The sequence below is a fragment of the Colias eurytheme genome, chromosome 5, assembly GCF_061535395.1.
Source record: "Colias eurytheme isolate Ceu_HAF_F1 chromosome 5, ilColEury1 Martin Lab GWU primary, whole genome shotgun sequence".
Lineage (NCBI taxonomy): Eukaryota > Metazoa > Arthropoda > Insecta > Lepidoptera > Pieridae > Colias > Colias eurytheme.
In genome coordinates, this window is record NC_142984.1 from 881,778 (window position 1) to 898,802 (window position 17,025).

Here is a 17,025-nt window from a genome sequence, read left to right on the forward strand (position 1 = left end):
ATTTATATTAGTATAGTTATAAGTTGTACATATAGACTGAAGGATAAATAAAACATAATTATAAAAATATGCCTTTTATTTCACTTGAGTAACATTTAAGACTAGACATTATATTTACAAATGGTAATCAAACGTCAACTTACGCTAAAATAAATATGTAAAAAGTAATCAGTAAAAAAAAGTTTTACACTTCGATCTAGTTACGTAAATTAAGAATATGACAAACTAATTGAAAATAAAATATCTAAGGCTTTTCATATCCTGTATTTAATGATTATAAAAGTTACCATATTTCTTAAAAATATGATGTAGTTATTGCAACATAAAACATATTTTACCCTATATAATTTCTGTAATCAAGCTAATTTAATCAAGTAGAGTTTAATTTGTCTAGAAGCCTTAAAAAATCAGTAATATTACATTGTTCCACCAGTTTTGATAGAAAATAAATTAAAAATAAATACACCTTATTATTATGATTTCTATCGTAACCCACTTTAAATCCTACAGTAAATAAAAACCTAAAATAAATACCAAATTTAATAATACTAAAGGTATTTTAAACTAACGTGACTATGAATTATCAAAATCACTGGCACGGTGGTGAATATACACTAATAATAATTTTATTGAACTAAGTAAATAACTTATATATTAAATAAAATATTTAAATAATATTAGTCAACATAATATTAATTATTAAGGTATCTCATTCGGTAATGGGCCCTGTATGGGGCCTTTATTAATATAATAAATTCTCTATAAAATATTACAGAATTTGCTTACAAAAAATAAATTCTATTACAACATCAATATATGTACATCACATTACACAGGAGCAAAATGAATTATTTCCATTTTTCACAATGATATTTTAAGTAAAAGGGTGTAGAAAGTTACCAACACAACATTCACAGAGACGAAATGAAAATGACTCTGAATGAAACTGAAATAAAATGTGCCATAATATTTCTACTACACCTTTTTATATATAATATCATTGATTGTACAACAGTATTACTTCTATCATGCGCATTAATGCAATCGAACTGTGTTGTCTTTTCACAAAATATATCAAATCTATCACTGTTTTCTTTCATAATTTTTTTCACACAAACAGAATACCTGCTTAATCGACGTTATTTTTTTGTCCATTGTCTAATTTTTTCGCATTAGATGTTTAGGCAAAATTCTGTTAAATACGTATGCCATTAACGGTCTTTTCTAAATTTCATCGTACCATGGCTGTACTCCGACAGGCAAAAAACAAATTAGTGATATTTTATTGTAGTGAAAACTTCTTTAGCGGCGTTGAGCACTTTTTCTGTAATGGGTATAAAATCTTAAACTCGCGTCAGGACACGTGACCTGATCGAAAAAGCGTAAGACGGATACCATTCCAAAATATCAAACATGCTCAACGTTAATAATCAAGTTTTCACTTCTGCCGGCACTCCCGGAGTGCAACCCGTCTTTTTTTTTACTTTCTTTTTCTTTCTATACACAATCTGGCACGCTCTAGTCTTCCACTATTTTTATTGTTCTTCCCTAACTAGCATACACATGCGCATAAATCCACGGCACATAGTGTTCCACGTTAGTGTACACATCGGGCACTCCGCGTCGGGCGCAGCCCGAGCCGAAGGACGTGAGGCCCCGGAGCTCCCAGCGCCCGCGGGTGCTCCGGCACTGGAGCGGGCCTCCGCTGTCGCCCTGAAATTATTATTTTATTTAAATTGATGTGTATGTTATGTAAGAGTTCTTACAGACGAACGGCAACAAACGGCAACGGAAGGGCAGAGGCTACAGGCGACGGCTGAAGTAACCTCTGCCGTTCATAACTTGCCGTTTGTCTGTTAGTGCGTGTATTTATAAATTTAGAAATACTTTTTTACTGGTTGAGTACCATCGGTAACTAGTAACTACATTTGTTCGTTCGAAATTTCAACATAATATAATATAATAAATATCTTGCACATTCTAGATATGGTTTTTCTGTCTCTGCTTATATTCACATACTAGGAAATTATATTAGAAACTGTTAGATATTTTAACAAATTGTTATCTAGTTCTATTATAGCCAACTTATGCCAAATGCAAAAAAAAAGTTAAAAAAAGTTAAAAAGTTAAAAAGTTGTCCGACTTTTTCTATTAAAAAAGTCGGACATAAATATTTGCTCATATATTATTATTGTTTCATAATGACTAGCTGAAAATTATCTGTATAGTGCAAAAAATAATTATTTTTATTGTTTTAAATATCTAATTCTTTTTGCGATGTCATAGTCAGGCTCCACAGTTTAAATTATTATGATTCCAACTAACACACAAGTGAATTTAACCATCGCTAGAAATATCAAGTGAATTAAAATCGACCGCGCGATTTACAAAAATCCATTTATCAATCGCGATCAAATGATTGAAACACAAGCTATTGACAAGCGCGTGATTCAGATAAGATACATTCCGACTGTAGAAAGTCTTTTTGATATTTGGGAATCAATTAGGGGTCATGTAATTGCTAGATACATAGGTATGCAGTACCTATGTATCTAGCAATTACATGACCATTACAGACATTACAGACACATTCATTTGTATTTTATAGAAGTTGGGGAAGTTTTGTTGTATTTTATTTTTGCTTTCAGAAAATTTTGGATATGAATAAAAAGCATTTTTAATTTTACACATTTGATAAAGTTTTGTATCAATTCCTGCGATTAAGAAAATAATTTGCTTCAAAGCAAATGACATATGTATAAAAAATATAATAGAAGGGCTACTAAAAATTAAATTGGTCTATGTGTAAAATACATATTATAATTTAACTAGACAGTATCTCATTCGTGTATTGAGAATTTTACAATACCTAGCAAATATATACTTTTTATCAACTTTATTTCCGATTTAATTATCACATTTAAGATTATTATTAACAAATATAAAATGCCAATTACCAGTTACTTTGATAGATGTAAAATTAATAATTAAATATTTACACGGAATTTAAACGCGATTAAGTCCTTTTCGCACACTTAACAGCGAGCGTGGTCACGCGGGGGCTTATAAAATATATTAAATGCTTGCGTAAAATCAAACACAAGAAAATATAATGTAAAATGAACTCACCACACACGCTCCAGTAGTACCATCAGTGCTGCCAGCACAAAGATGTCCCTCATTGAGCGGCAAAGTCAATGAATATTTATCTCTACATAATGTTAAGGGCAATATTGGTACTTCTGCCTCTAAAAGAACATCAGTTAGAGTCCCGTTTGTCTGTTCCCTTCCCCACCCTGTTGTATAACATTCTTCTTTTTCATCTATTCCATTGTTATCATCTATAAATGGATCTATTTCTTCACCAAACATTAGTTTCTTATCACTTCGATCTATACTTCTTTCACTTGTTGCTATTTCATCATTTTCTTCGTTTTTTCCATTTCTGTAATTAGGCTCTCTATCGTCTATTTTAGCTTTAATTAGTTTTATCACACTATCTAACGTGGCACTGTCGTAAATGATATCTCTATTATCATCGCTTCGCTGTTCATCTGTCTTCCTTTCTGTTTGTTCGTTTGCGACTCTAACGTTGTATTTCATGTTTTTGTGTTTTTTGGAAAATGCGGAGAACACGTTTTTGGTTAAATTGTTGAGTTTTTCTAGGTATTTGTTTGCTGTATCAGGGTTGGGTCTGGGTTTAGGTTTTCGTTTCTCTGGCTTAGTGTAGCTTCGTTCCGTGTTGTGGTTGGTAACTGTGGGTTCGAAGGGAGGGAGGCAGATGGTGCGGATTCGACTCCCGGGACTGACATCTGCTGGTCTTGTTAGCTTCATTAATGCTGAAATGAGTTAAATTCAATTTACAAAAGAGACTTTGCTTAAAAATTTTACATGAAAAAATACTCTATTACTTGATAGAGTATTTAAGAAAATAAATTCATTGTTGTTCTTACTGATTTCTTTTTTCTTAAATTAAAATATAAATTCGATTATACTAGAGATAGTTAAGTTCATTGATCATGATTTTATAGCAATCTAAATTAGTTTGCTTGATAAATAAGAAGGTCCTTTAAAAAACTATAATAAAAACCAAGAGACCACTAACTTAATTAGAAGCAAGAAAACCTCCCTACGACACAATAACAAACAACTAAATCCTCACCAATATCATGCTGATAGTTATGAAAGCGGTGATGCAGCACGATCCTCTCGACAGGGAGGTAGGCTCCTCTCTGCTCAGCGCGGTCCCATTCCCCCAGCACTGCTGTCCAGAGCGCTGGCACTGGGAGGTTGAAGAGCTCGCTGAAATGGGAGTTTTTAATTTTTACACGCTTTATATTAGCTTCTTCTGTATTTTTTTTTTTTTTTATTTTTTTTTTTTTTTAATATACTTCGTTCCATTGAACGTTGGCATGTGGTAATTTTGTTAGAAGCAAAGACATAAGAAATAAAACTAAACTAACAGATGCTCTCCGCCAAGCTCTACATCTCAAATGGCAATGGGCGGGTCACATATCGAGATATACAGATAACAGATGGACATTACTGACAACTAAATGGGCAGGACCAACAGGAAAAAGGAAAAAAGGTAAACCAAGAAAGCGATGGGCTGATGATTTAATAGAAACGGTGGGCAAAAACTGGATGAAAATTTCACAGGATAGGATTACATGGAAGAGGAGAGAGGAGGCTTTTACCCAATAAGGGGTCCGTGGAAATAAGAAAAATAAAACTAACATTAGATACTAAAATAGATTAAGTTAAACTAACAACTAACAAAACATTTGAAATGTAAATTTTGATTTTTTCACGGAATAAATGAGCTTTATTATTATTATGTTTCTCATTTCCATAATACTCGGGTACCACCAGAAGGACAGTACCCGGATCTTTGGAAGGCTTACGTGGGGACACGGATCCAACACGCAGAGGCCCTTTCGAGAATTTTAATGTGTTGTGGGACACCAGCCGCAGCCTGCCCATGACTGCACTATAGAGATACAGCCCTGGGCAGTCCGCGGCCAATGTAGGACTATTGCAGAGTATGGAAATTTAATGATTGGGCTATGGCTTGGGATGCTAAATGGACTGGTACTGAGGACTATGGGAAACTATGGCACCTGCCTTTCTACTAAAAGAAAGTAAAAATATGTTGGCAGGTGGTGACTCGCCCTCGCACTGTATGGGCCCCCGAAATAAGTCGCTGCAATAGTGCGACAAGGGGGCAACATATTGTGAGCAGCTAAGGGTGGAGAGGCGTCCCTGGACTTTAAACTACGATCACGCGCTCCCTGAGGGTCCAGCATCACGTGCCCACTCGCCACTTACGCTTCGCATCCACCCTTCGAGCTAAAAGCTCTCGCGACTCCACTCTGACCGGCCGGTTAAGGCAAGCCAGAGGTGGGGGTCCTGTCCTCGTCAGGCTTCACTCCAACCGGCCGGTGAAGGCGAGCCGGAGATGAAGACAGGGGCCTCCCCCGGGAGCACTCGGTTCCCGCGGGGTCGCTACTCCCCGACACCCCGCCACAAGGTGTCCTGCGGGTTGACTGATTGCACGGGTGGAATATCTATTGTCAAGTAAACAATAGATATTCCAACCGTGGGCGATGGGGTCGTCACATTCCTACGCCCTTATTATTATTTTTATTTGCGTATTTATATCTCAGCATAAATGCTGGTAGCAGCCACATTTACGGGCGGAAACCAAGTAAATGCAGCATTTGTAATTTATGTATGTGTCTGTCTGTCAAGTATTGTCATTTTCTTCTATTTGGAGGAATCTCCTTACTATTCTGCATGTGTTAAGTATTACTGCTTTTTGTAGTTGAATAAATACGGTTTCTTCTAGATGAATTTGTTTTAGACTTTGTTTTAAATGTTTGGGAATAACACCGGTAGTAGAAAGAACTATTGGTACAATGTAAACTTTATCTTGTCTCCAAATTCGTACAACTTCTTCTTTTAGATCATTATATTTATTAATTTTTTCAGATATTGTTTTTTGTATATTATGCGTATTTGGAACTGCTATATCGATGAGGTAAGTTGTTTTATTTCTTTTGTCTTGTAAAGTTATATCCGGTCTGTTAAAATGAATTGTCCTATCTGTAAGTATGGCGCGGTCGTAATATAGTTTATAATGATCGTTTTCTAGGACAGTTTCTGGTGTGTATTTGTAGTATGGTGTGTTTGTGTTGTGTATGAGTTTGTATTTGATTGCAAGTTTTTGATGAATGATATTGCTTACCTGATTATGTCTGTGAGTGTAGTCTGTTTGTGTTAGTGTTGTGCATGCTCCCGTAATGTGCTGTATGGTTTCTGATTGAGTGTTGCATTTGCGGCATTTATCATTTGCTATTGTAGGGTCTTTGATGATATATTTTCGGTAATTTCTTGTGTTGATTATCTGGTCCTGAATTGCTATCATGAATCCTTCGGTTTCCGGGAAAAGATTACCTATTTTAAGCCATTTATTTGATGCTATTGTATCTATGTGTGGTTGTGCCAGGTCATGAGGGTGTCGCCCATGTAAGACTTTTTTTCGCCAATCTTCGATTTTTCGTTTAGTAGGATCTGCATCTATATTTGGTATATCTGTGTTTTCAATTAAGTTAAGTGGTGTGTATTTATGATCGTGTTGGAGAATGGTCTGGTGTATAATACTGGTGCGGGATTTAGATTGGAAAAATATTTTTAGTTTGGATATTTGTTTCTTCCAGAGATGTCGGATATCTATTAAGCCCCTGCCTCCATATTCTCTTTTGATAGTAAGCCTTTCTATTGCAGATTTAGGATGTAAGTTGTTATATTTTGTAAGTATCGTTCGCGTATTACGTTCTATTGTTTCTATATTAGTTTTACTCCACTTAATTATTCCAAATGAATATGTCAATATCGGTATTGCGTACGTGTTAATGGATTTTATTAAAGCCTTGCCTGAAAGTTGTGTTTTACACAGTAAACTTAATCTCTTTTTATATTCTGTAATTAAAGTCTTTTTAATAGTTGAGTGGTCTAGTCCTTTTAATTGCTTATATCCTAAATATTTATAGAGGTCAGTGGGTTCAATTGCTGCTATTGTTTCTCCGTTTTCAATTTCATAGTCTCCAGGGCGGACTTTACCTTTTATTATATGTAATGTCTTACACTTATCTAAACCGAATTCCATTTTAATATCTTTACTAAATCGAGCCGTAATATCTACAAGTTTTTTCATATCTCTGTCGGATTTTGCATAAAGTTTAATGTCGTCCATGTATATAAGATGCGATATAACAGTTTCTTCTACGTTTCGTTTGAAGTAATAACCAGCTTTAGAATTTTGTAGTAGATGTGATAACGGATTTAACCCTTAAAGTCGCAAGGTATATGATGTGAATAAAAACAAAAAATATGAGTTTAATTTGTTTATTACTTATAAAAAAGACATAGTTATGACAATAAAAAAAATTATAATATTGTATTTTTGGAAAAATCATATGTATAGAATACCATACAATGCTACTCCTAGTACAAACTGACTATTTTTGGCAATGTATAGTATACTAGACATTGTGCTTTTTATTGTTTCGAATGATAAGCCAAAAAACAGTTTCTATTTTTAACATAGCACAAATGTACTTTGCATTTTGTGCACATAGTACTGGCTTGACCAGTTTTACAGTATTTACACCGCTGATAACCGGTCAGCTGTGGCCAGTGATCAAATTTGTCATATCGTATTTGGTCACTAGGCCTCTCGGCTACCGGTTTCTTTATTTTATTTTTCTCCGATACAGATTCTACATTTCTTACAGCAACTTCTCTATCTCTCTTCAACAGTCCCATAAAAACTTCATACCTAAATTCTTTCAAATGGTCTTTCTTCCTCATGACATTCCCCATTTTGTCGTGTCTACGACGCAATAACCACCCGTTATTTATGCATATATCTAAAAGTTGGGAAAAGATGTTCATATACCAACGGTGGGATTTGATGCCAGTGCGATAGAGTGCTATCAACATATCCGCTAAATCGACTCCACCCATATGGCGGTTGTAGTGCTTTACTACTTGTGGACAGGTGACATCTACTCGAGTTTTAGACTCTTTACTGAACCTTTTGATTTTTACTAATGGGTGCGCATCTACGTAAGAGCTAACTAAAGTTACTTGTTTATTATCAAACCACTTTACTATACTGAGTTTGTTTTTGTTGCAAACTACTTGGCTGAATGCTCCTCTTCCTTTTTTTTTCAGGGTCTTATCTGTAAGTAATTTGCCAGTAGCATCTTTCAATCTATTCTGTCGTATGGTTCCCAAGCTAAATATTCCATAATTTTCTCTTAGCAAATATACCAACTCTAGTGATGTGAAATAGTTGTCAAAATATACAACACTTGCTTTATTTTTCAACGTTTTACAGAGCGCTACAACTATTTTACTTCCAACTCCTAATGATTCTTCCTCGTCTGTGAATTGTATGCCCCTAAAAGTATCATCCCCTGCATATAACATAAAATCGTATATAATGCCAGACACTCCAGCCCTCACGAGATTTTTGAATCCCCACTTACTGGGTTTGTTGGGATTATATTGCCGTCGACTGCCTGCTTTCTTTCCCTTATAGGGAATCACCATCTCATCAATGCTATATGAGTTCTCCTCTTCAACTGACAAACATTTATTTCTAATACTGTCGATTAAAGGGCGAAGTTTATAATATCTGTCTTGCAAATCAGCACTTGTATTATCAGTAAAATGAATGAACCTCCGTATCTGCTGGTACCGTTTCAGAGACATTACATCGGCAACTTTTGCGTAACGGAATGATGTTTTCCAATAATCTTTGTAGGACGGCATAACAACTATACCCATCATAATATTTATGGCAAAAAAATCCAATATTTCGTCGTTACTAACTTTGATAGATTTTCCTGCTTCTTGGACGCTGTATAAATTAGTATTATCTGTAATAGATGCAATCAGCTCCTTAGGAAAAAAGTTATAAAAATAATCGAGTGGTGACCAGTCGGATGGAACAACTTCCTGAAAAACCGGATTCTGAATTTCGGCAGTATGCTGGAATGGTACGTTTTTCCAGTGGAAAGCTAAATTTATTTTCTTTATAAACCGTTTTTTGGTTTTAAGAGTGATTGTAGGCGCTGCACGCTTTCTTTGTGCTCGAGTGACCAATGGACTGGATGTAGAAGGCAGTGTAGAATTATGCGTAGTTGGTTGAACAGATGGTAAAGATGGTAATGATGAGATAGACGGAAGAGCTTCATAATTACATTGGGAGGGACTTGGAAACACTTCATCAAGGACCGGCGTAAGAGGAGCTTGAAATTGATCTTGAACTAAAACGGAAGATTCTATCTCTCGTTCAATTTCGTTATCGGTAAAGTCTGTGTGATCAGAACTTTCCAAGATGTTGAGCCTCTCAAATGAAGTATCTAATGAAGGCGCAGGTGAGCTTTGCGGAGTTTTACATTCGTCGTCACTACTGGATCCATCGCTAGCATCTGACCCAGCATCTCTTGCGGGGACTAACGCTAAAATTCGTTTGGTCCTTTCATGGGAAGCAGTCTAAAACAAAGCAAAAATAGCAGTCATGCAAACCACAACCATAAACAATAAAACCGATATAAAATAAATAAAATACAGTGCGTATAATTTTTGATTTTACGTATAAATGTTCCTATAAATATAAAATACATTATCGTCTCTTCAGTAGCAATGTATATTATTCTATACATAACAAAAAAGTGTTAGATCAGTGCTATGGTAGCGATGTATAGTATACTATACGTATAAATAAAACGTTAAAAAAAAGTGCATAATACCGTACACAGCCCTTTATTTATGCAATAAACCTTTAGAATAACACTTTGACAAGCCATACTTTTCAACAAACACCCATAAATAGAGTTCAAAACATTTTTAATTTTTAAATCTTACCTTGGAAAAAACTGGCGGACGCATCTTGTCGGTTATTTTTCACCAATTATTCGAAATTGACATTGACAGCCGCAGTTTTTAGTTATTGACAGTTGAAGAAACGTTCAAAAATATCAAATTGCTCAAAAAACAGATTCTACAACCATAAATAAATCTAGTAGAATTTTTGAAAGTATGATGTATAGTATTATATACGAAGTGACTTTAAGGGTTAAGGCTAGGCAGAACCACATGGGACTCAAGGAATCACCTTGGTATATACCTTTTCTAATAAATATTTCTCTAGTGGAAATATTTATGTGATGTGTGTTGAGATGAAGTGTGGTCTTCCATTGTGTCATTATGTTCTGTAAGAAATCTACCAGTTTTGAATTTACTTTATATATTTTTAGTATTTGTATTAACCATGTGTGCGGAATACTGTCAAAAGCTTTTTTATAATCGATATATGTACAGTGTAAGTTTCTATTTTTTGTGGTTGCATGTTTATGAATTGTAGAATCTATAATAAGCTGTTCCTTACATCCCATGTGACCCCGCCTACAGCCCTTCTGCTCTTCTGCTATAATGTTGTAGCGTTCGATATGCGAATTAATTTTTACTGTAATAGCTGATGTCAATATTTTATAAATTGTTGGCAAGCAGGTGATAGGTCTGTACTGAGAAGGTAACGGGGAATATTCTGTTTTCGGGAGCATATATGTTATTCCAGTTGCAATAAATTCGGGTATATTCTGATGTCCTTTTATAATATCACTTAAATTTTTAGCTAATGATTTGTGCAAGACGATAAGTTTTTTATACCAGTAATTATGAATTTTATCTGCACCAGGTGACTTCCAATTGTGTAATCTAGCTGTTATGTTTCTAATTTCGGATTCAGTAATTTCGTCAAACTCCATTTCTTCTATTGAACTCCACTTTTCTGTTTCTTCAGTTATCCAATCAGCTTTGTCATTATGTTCCACTTGCTGCTCCCAAATACCCTCCCAAAAATCTTCTAACTGTTGTACTGTGGGTATATTTTGATTATCTTCTCTGTGTATACCTGTTTTCGGCTTCTGCAAGTTTCTATAAAATTGTTTTTCATTTGTTGCAAACATCTTATTGTCATTCTTTCTCTGTTGTGCTTTTTTATATCTTTTTAATCTATGAACTTTAAGTGCTAGCTTTTGTTTAAGAGTATCTAAGAATTCTTCTGGTTTTTTATTATTGTTTTCATGTCTGGTATGTGTGAGCCTTGTTTTAAATATAGCTTCTACTTTTTTAACTAATTTTTTGGACCTATTATTATTTATATATTGTGTAAGGCGGCCACAATCTGCTCTTAACTTTTCAATATCCTTTTCTAGTCTTATTTCCCAGGGAGGTTTCCTATAATTTTTTGATTTGGGGGCCTGGCGGTTACTGATAATTTTATAGTTTAGTTTCTCTGATATTACTAGAGCTGTACAATATATAATTGTATGGATATCTTTTAGTTGTAACTCATCATTAATGAACTGTCCCAGTATCTGGCTGTTAAATATTTTTACAAGTTGATCAAGTTGAGGACTATATCTTAGTTTAGGCAGTTTTGGTCTTACTGTTGGGTCTATTTCAGAATATTGCATTTGTACTTCTCTAAATTTGTCGTATAAATCTTGAACGAGTTCATTTTCTGTCATATTATTGTTATCTGTTTGAATTACGGTGTCGTTTTCTAATGTAAGTGATGTGCTTTCTGTTTGTGTAAATATATGTGAAGATTGTGTGGGTGATTGAGATAGCGAGTAAGTAGATAATATCATATTGTCCGTCGGGGTATATATTGGTGCGATCGGTTCATTAGTTTCTGTGTTTTGAATTTCTGTTTGTAGTTTTTCTTGTACTTCTTCTTTTAATCGGTTCAGCGTCTCTTGGTCCAGTAGTTTATTTCTTACTATAGTTCTCCTTTGATCAGAAATTCTTTGCTCTGACACGTTTATTTCTGGGTATTCTTGTGTGAAAAGTTCATGAAGTTGTTTCCTATATATAGTAAAATCTGTTTCTAATTTAGTTATATAGTAGTAAGTGCGCATGATAAATATGTTTACATCTTTGCTCCATCGCATGCGCACTCTTGGTTTTCCAGCTTTGGTGGACGCAGGTAAGAAGGCGTTAGCCTCCCGCGCAACATCCAAAGTCGGTGTGGGGGAACACGGATTTAAACTAGTAGTAGATGGCGACGACGATGCGGAAGGTGTGTATGATATTGTGCTTGGGCTATATGGTTCTTCTGGGGTATTCGTTCTGTCAGTCGGTGCGTCATTTTCGTCGTAGTGTTCGGCTGTAGTATTTTTATCGGTAGAAGCCCGCCTGCTCAGCTCCTCACCGCTGACGGTTCGCATGCTGAAACACCCAGCGTCAGCTCCAGGTGTGCCCCGGCGATCGCCCCCGGGCAGCGACCCTATACGTTTTCTTTTAGATAATCTAGTCTCCATATTAAATTCAAAAATCTCAAATGTTAAATGGGTAGTTGGGACCGTTGGTTGAGAAGGGTAATGCCGAGATGTTGTGGCTATTTTGAGTCTCACCTGTTTTTTTTTTTTTTTTTTTCTTTTCACAGGGTATAGTCAAGTTGGCAGTGACTATCAATTTAATGATCATGCCTTCCCGTAAGCCCCCCCACCACGACAAGGTGGTCCCGTGGGGGGGTTATTATTATTATTATTATATTAGCTTCACCTGTATGTTTGTAACCGACTTCTTTGGGCGCGATTTTGACCCACTTTAAACGGCCAGATTTCGTTCAAACTTTGTAGATTTATTGAGGACCGATGACAATACACTAATTTGATAAAATTTTCTATTTTTTAGTTCGGTTTTCTACAAAAAGCGTGTTTTTTACTTTTTTTAAACTATTATTATTAGATTTTAACCTTAAAATTAGAAGTTTATATCATAACCCTGAGAAATGTTATAGCCTCAGCTGTAACATTCATGCCGAGTCAGTAATCCCTTTCCCTGAGGTGATACAGATATAATATAATATTATTCGTCTTCACATATTGTTTTACCCAGTTATACCTCGCTTTTTAAGTTATAAGTATTTTCTGTTATTTAATGTACTGTATCATTTTTTGTAATATTTTATTATTTATTTATTTATTAGCAAAATTGGATATAAATAGAAATAATATTTAGTTACTTGTGAATGCAGTGTGCGGTAGTTAGCAGCCACAGAGGATGTATGAGCACTCCACCGCACCAGTGGCCGATCAGACCGTAGTTTGGGTGAAGCAGTTGGAGAGATACCTGGAATATCATATTTTAACTAAACCATATTTTAATTATTTATTGAGACGATTTTCATACTTGAATATATATTGTAATAGATAAGCAAATAGGTACTTAAGCATAAAGTTTTTCATCTAGGTATAGAAGCTTTATATAGAACGACCATTTCGCCATAATTGCTAACAATTACATAACACAAGCTCTATCTAAATAGAAAAACTTTGATATATTATGAATTAAATTCCAAGAAAATTGAATAGTCAATGATTTACAAAATAGGTAGGGTACAGAATACTGACCTGCCACGGCCATGCTCCTCTCTTGGATTCTCTTCCCTTAATGATCCTCAGCTGTCCTGCTGATCTCTCGCGAGGCTGCCTCGTATGCCTTCGGAGGGGAACGCCACATTCTGGAATTATAATCTTAATTTTAATAAATTATTTAAACCTGACTGTCATATTATTTACCTTCGTCTTTTAATAATATACCTATTTCAAACATTAACATTTTGCTTTTCATTTAAATTATTGTAAAAAGCTCTATTAAGGTAGGAATAGGTACTCAAAAATTCATATGTATTGTATATGCTTTATGGTGAACCGCTTGAATACTTATTGATTATGATCTAGATTTTGGATGTCTGTTTTAAAATAATAGTATTACAGATAATTTTTTGTTGACTTGAAATATGAGCCCTATACGTAGCTGTATCTATACTTAATATTGTAAAGCTGAAGAGTTTGTTTGTTTGAACGCGCTAATCTCAAGAACTACTGGCCCGATTTGTAAAATTCTTACGGTGTTAGAATTTAGATAGCACTAGTTAGATAGATAGGCTATATATCATCTCTAAGACCAACAGGAAAGGAGTACTGCGGGTTAAACCGCGGAGCACAGCTAGTGTATTATAAAGATAATAATCATTGTTAGTTATTACATAACGTAGTTAACAAGTCTAGATTAGCACTATCTGTTAAGCACTAAGACATCCGCAAACGTCACTCACTTTCCCTATGTTTGCATATGCAAGCATACGGAAATAGAGTATGTTCACGCGACGTCACGCTCCGTGATGATAGCTATCTGAGTATTTCCTGTATTATAATCATTTCCACGTGCTTTTCCGACAGTTTTCTTTATGTTTTAGTAGGTGACGCGCGACGGATGTTACGAATAAATTATATATATATATATGTTTTTATAAATAAGGGGACGGAACTACGTTAGTATAAATTATTAAGTACCTAGGTATGCTGTGACGGAAAGGTAACATGCTTGTATTTAAAATAAATAAATGCAATTATTATATAATTTATTAGTTTCATTTATAAATTGTGAGATATTTAAATTCACACCACTAATTACAATCAGTTTACCATAGACATAAAGTATATAATTTACTAGCTTTCCGCCCGCGGCATCGCCCGCTTTGTCTAAAACATAATAAATTATATACTAAAACCTTCCTCTTAAATCACTCTATCTATTAAAAAAAAACCGCATCAAAATCCGTTGCGTAGTTTTAAAGATTTAAGCATACAAAGGGACAGAGAAAGCGACTTTGTTTTATACTATGTATCTATGTATTTTATACTTTTCAAGTTATTTGTCCACTTAGTGAAGAGCTTGAATGAACAAAAGCTTATTAGTTTCTCTCTCTTATCTATTCTCAAAGATAACAAAGTTTTTCATTGCAATAATAAATCACGAAAACAATATTTCCTTTGTCTCATAAACTTCACCACTCTATTTACCTCATAAAAGCCACAATAGTCAACATTCCTTTCCCTGATTTATATAACCGATTGCGCAATTTGTAAGGAACATTTATCATCTAATTGATATTCCGAACGCCCTTAGTAAATAACTGTATAACTGTTACTGGTTTCACTTTTGCGCAAATATTTGCATCTACTCGGAGAATGTTCAATTTTTTATGTAATAGACTGGAGTAGTGCAATCTTATGATAAATATGAAGAGCTTTCAATAAACGAGAGAGGTTTATATACATATTTTTTGGTTGATATAAAAAATATACTACATACTTACATAGCAATATATTAGTAACATTTCTATTAGTGTCATGAATTTATTGAAACTTTTTTTACTACTAGGTTCATACTACATATACATAATACAAGTAAAGATTTAGATCATTACATCAACTAAGATTGTAATTTTATAGCACTGATAAATAATAATTATATGATTAAAATAAAGGATTACTACTACAGAAACTTCTTATTAGATAAAAAGATCGTTCGAAAACATACCTGCAAAACATCTTTTCAGAATCGATCCCATTTCTATACATTTAAGTGAAAACCATAGACATACCAATTACCTAGCTAAGCTAAAAGCTAGGCTAGCTTTTGTTAAAGGTTAAACACAAAGAGGACAAATGTATTAAGTAATAGTGTATTTGAATTATGTATGTGAATATGTTAATGTGTGCGTTGTATAACAACTGATGACATGTAATGAAAGTCAATGGTACAGGAAATAAGTACGCAATAATTGGTATCCGCTTTTCCGGGCTTCATCCGGTTTAACCGGGGCAAAAATAAGTAAAATATAGTCTATATTATTAAGTAATAATGTAGCTTTCTAATGGTGAAGGAATTTTTAATATCGATCGAATGTTTTTTGAGGTACAAACAAAATTATAGACAATAATTGCATGCTCTATACCTACCTACTTATAAGCATAATGATAAACAATTAAAATATTTTGACATGTCTCTGTATCATGTTTTTAGCAAATAAATACCTATTACCTATTTTATTTTATTTATTTTAAAAATAAATCCAATACTTATACATATTATTACTTTAGTTTTAGATGATTGACGTGTTTGTTCATATGACTACTTATTATCTATCAGCAACTGAAAATGTTTTAGCTGTTTATAGTAAACTAGGTTTCCGCCCGCGGCTTCGCCCACGCAGTCAAAGAAAAACCCGCATAGTTCCCGTTCCCGTGGGATTAGCGGGATTGCGTCATTTTCCCGGGATAAAAAGTAGCCTATGTCCTTTCTCGGGTATCAAAATATCTCCATACCAAATTTCATGATAGTTGGTTCAGTAGTTTAGGCGTGATTGAGTAACAGACAGCAGACAGAGTTACTTTCGCATTTATAATATTAGTATGGATACCTTACAATTCAAAATAAAGTTTATACCTATAATTATGCTATTTGCTTTGTAGAGCAGACGTAGGTACCTCTAGATACTTATCTGACTTGTAACAGCGTTAAAATATTGTTTGAGAATGAGGGTTATCGAAAATAATTGATTTCCACGGTACGATACGGCGCGTACGATTTTTGATGCTAAAATCTTGCTAAAATAATATTCATCAAAAACAGCCAAAGTCTCAATGAAATAGAAAACAATCTTGATATTTTTTGTCATTTATGTGAATTACGATAGGCTCTCGTAACTTTCTTCGTCGCAAAAAATATTACGTGATGCTATTGCTTACCGGATGACGGATCCGTCATTGACCACTCAATTTGAATTTTGGTTATTTAATATAGTTACTGCTTTGTGGTTAGAAATTAGTTGTAAATTAGGTGCTTAAAACTTAAAAGTAAGTAATCATTGTGACAGAATTTCCGGCATATACTTAATTATTGTTGTAACTGCGTTAAACTAAGAACTTTTTTTGTATAACTACATATTTATACAAAAAAATTGAATGATAGTATGGGACATGGGTGGATGTGTCCTGTTGTAACTATAGAAAATAAACTATTGAACGAATTTATGAGATATAATCAGACAGACAAAAAAATCATCTACACGAGATTAAGTAAAGGGAGAAA

General features: G+C 34.2%; 2 protein-coding genes across 2 annotated transcripts in view; both read right to left on the reverse strand.

Moving 5' to 3' along the window:
- Positions 1-283: 283 nt before the first annotated feature.
- Positions 284-17,025, reverse strand: part of LOC149908241 (chymotrypsin-like elastase family member 2A) — a 32,011-nt gene continuing 15,269 nt past the window's right edge. Inside the window, exons 2-6 of the mRNA XM_090101675.1 lie at positions 13,497-13,606; positions 13,109-13,215; positions 4,163-4,302; positions 3,130-3,839; positions 284-1,713 (exon numbers count right to left, since the gene is read on the reverse strand). Coding sequence (XP_089957801.1) covers positions 1,549-1,713; positions 3,130-3,839; positions 4,163-4,302; positions 13,109-13,215; positions 13,497-13,606 — 1,232 coding nt within the window. The 3' untranslated portion in view covers positions 284-1,548. The remainder of the gene's footprint in view (positions 1,714-3,129; positions 3,840-4,162; positions 4,303-13,108; positions 13,216-13,496; positions 13,607-17,025) is intronic.
- LOC149908242 (uncharacterized) lies at positions 10,062-12,628 on the reverse strand. The gene has a single exon (XM_090102167.1). The coding sequence runs from the start codon at positions 12,399-12,401 to the stop codon at positions 10,062-10,064; it is 2,340 nt and encodes a 779-aa protein (XP_089958293.1). The 5' UTR covers positions 12,402-12,628.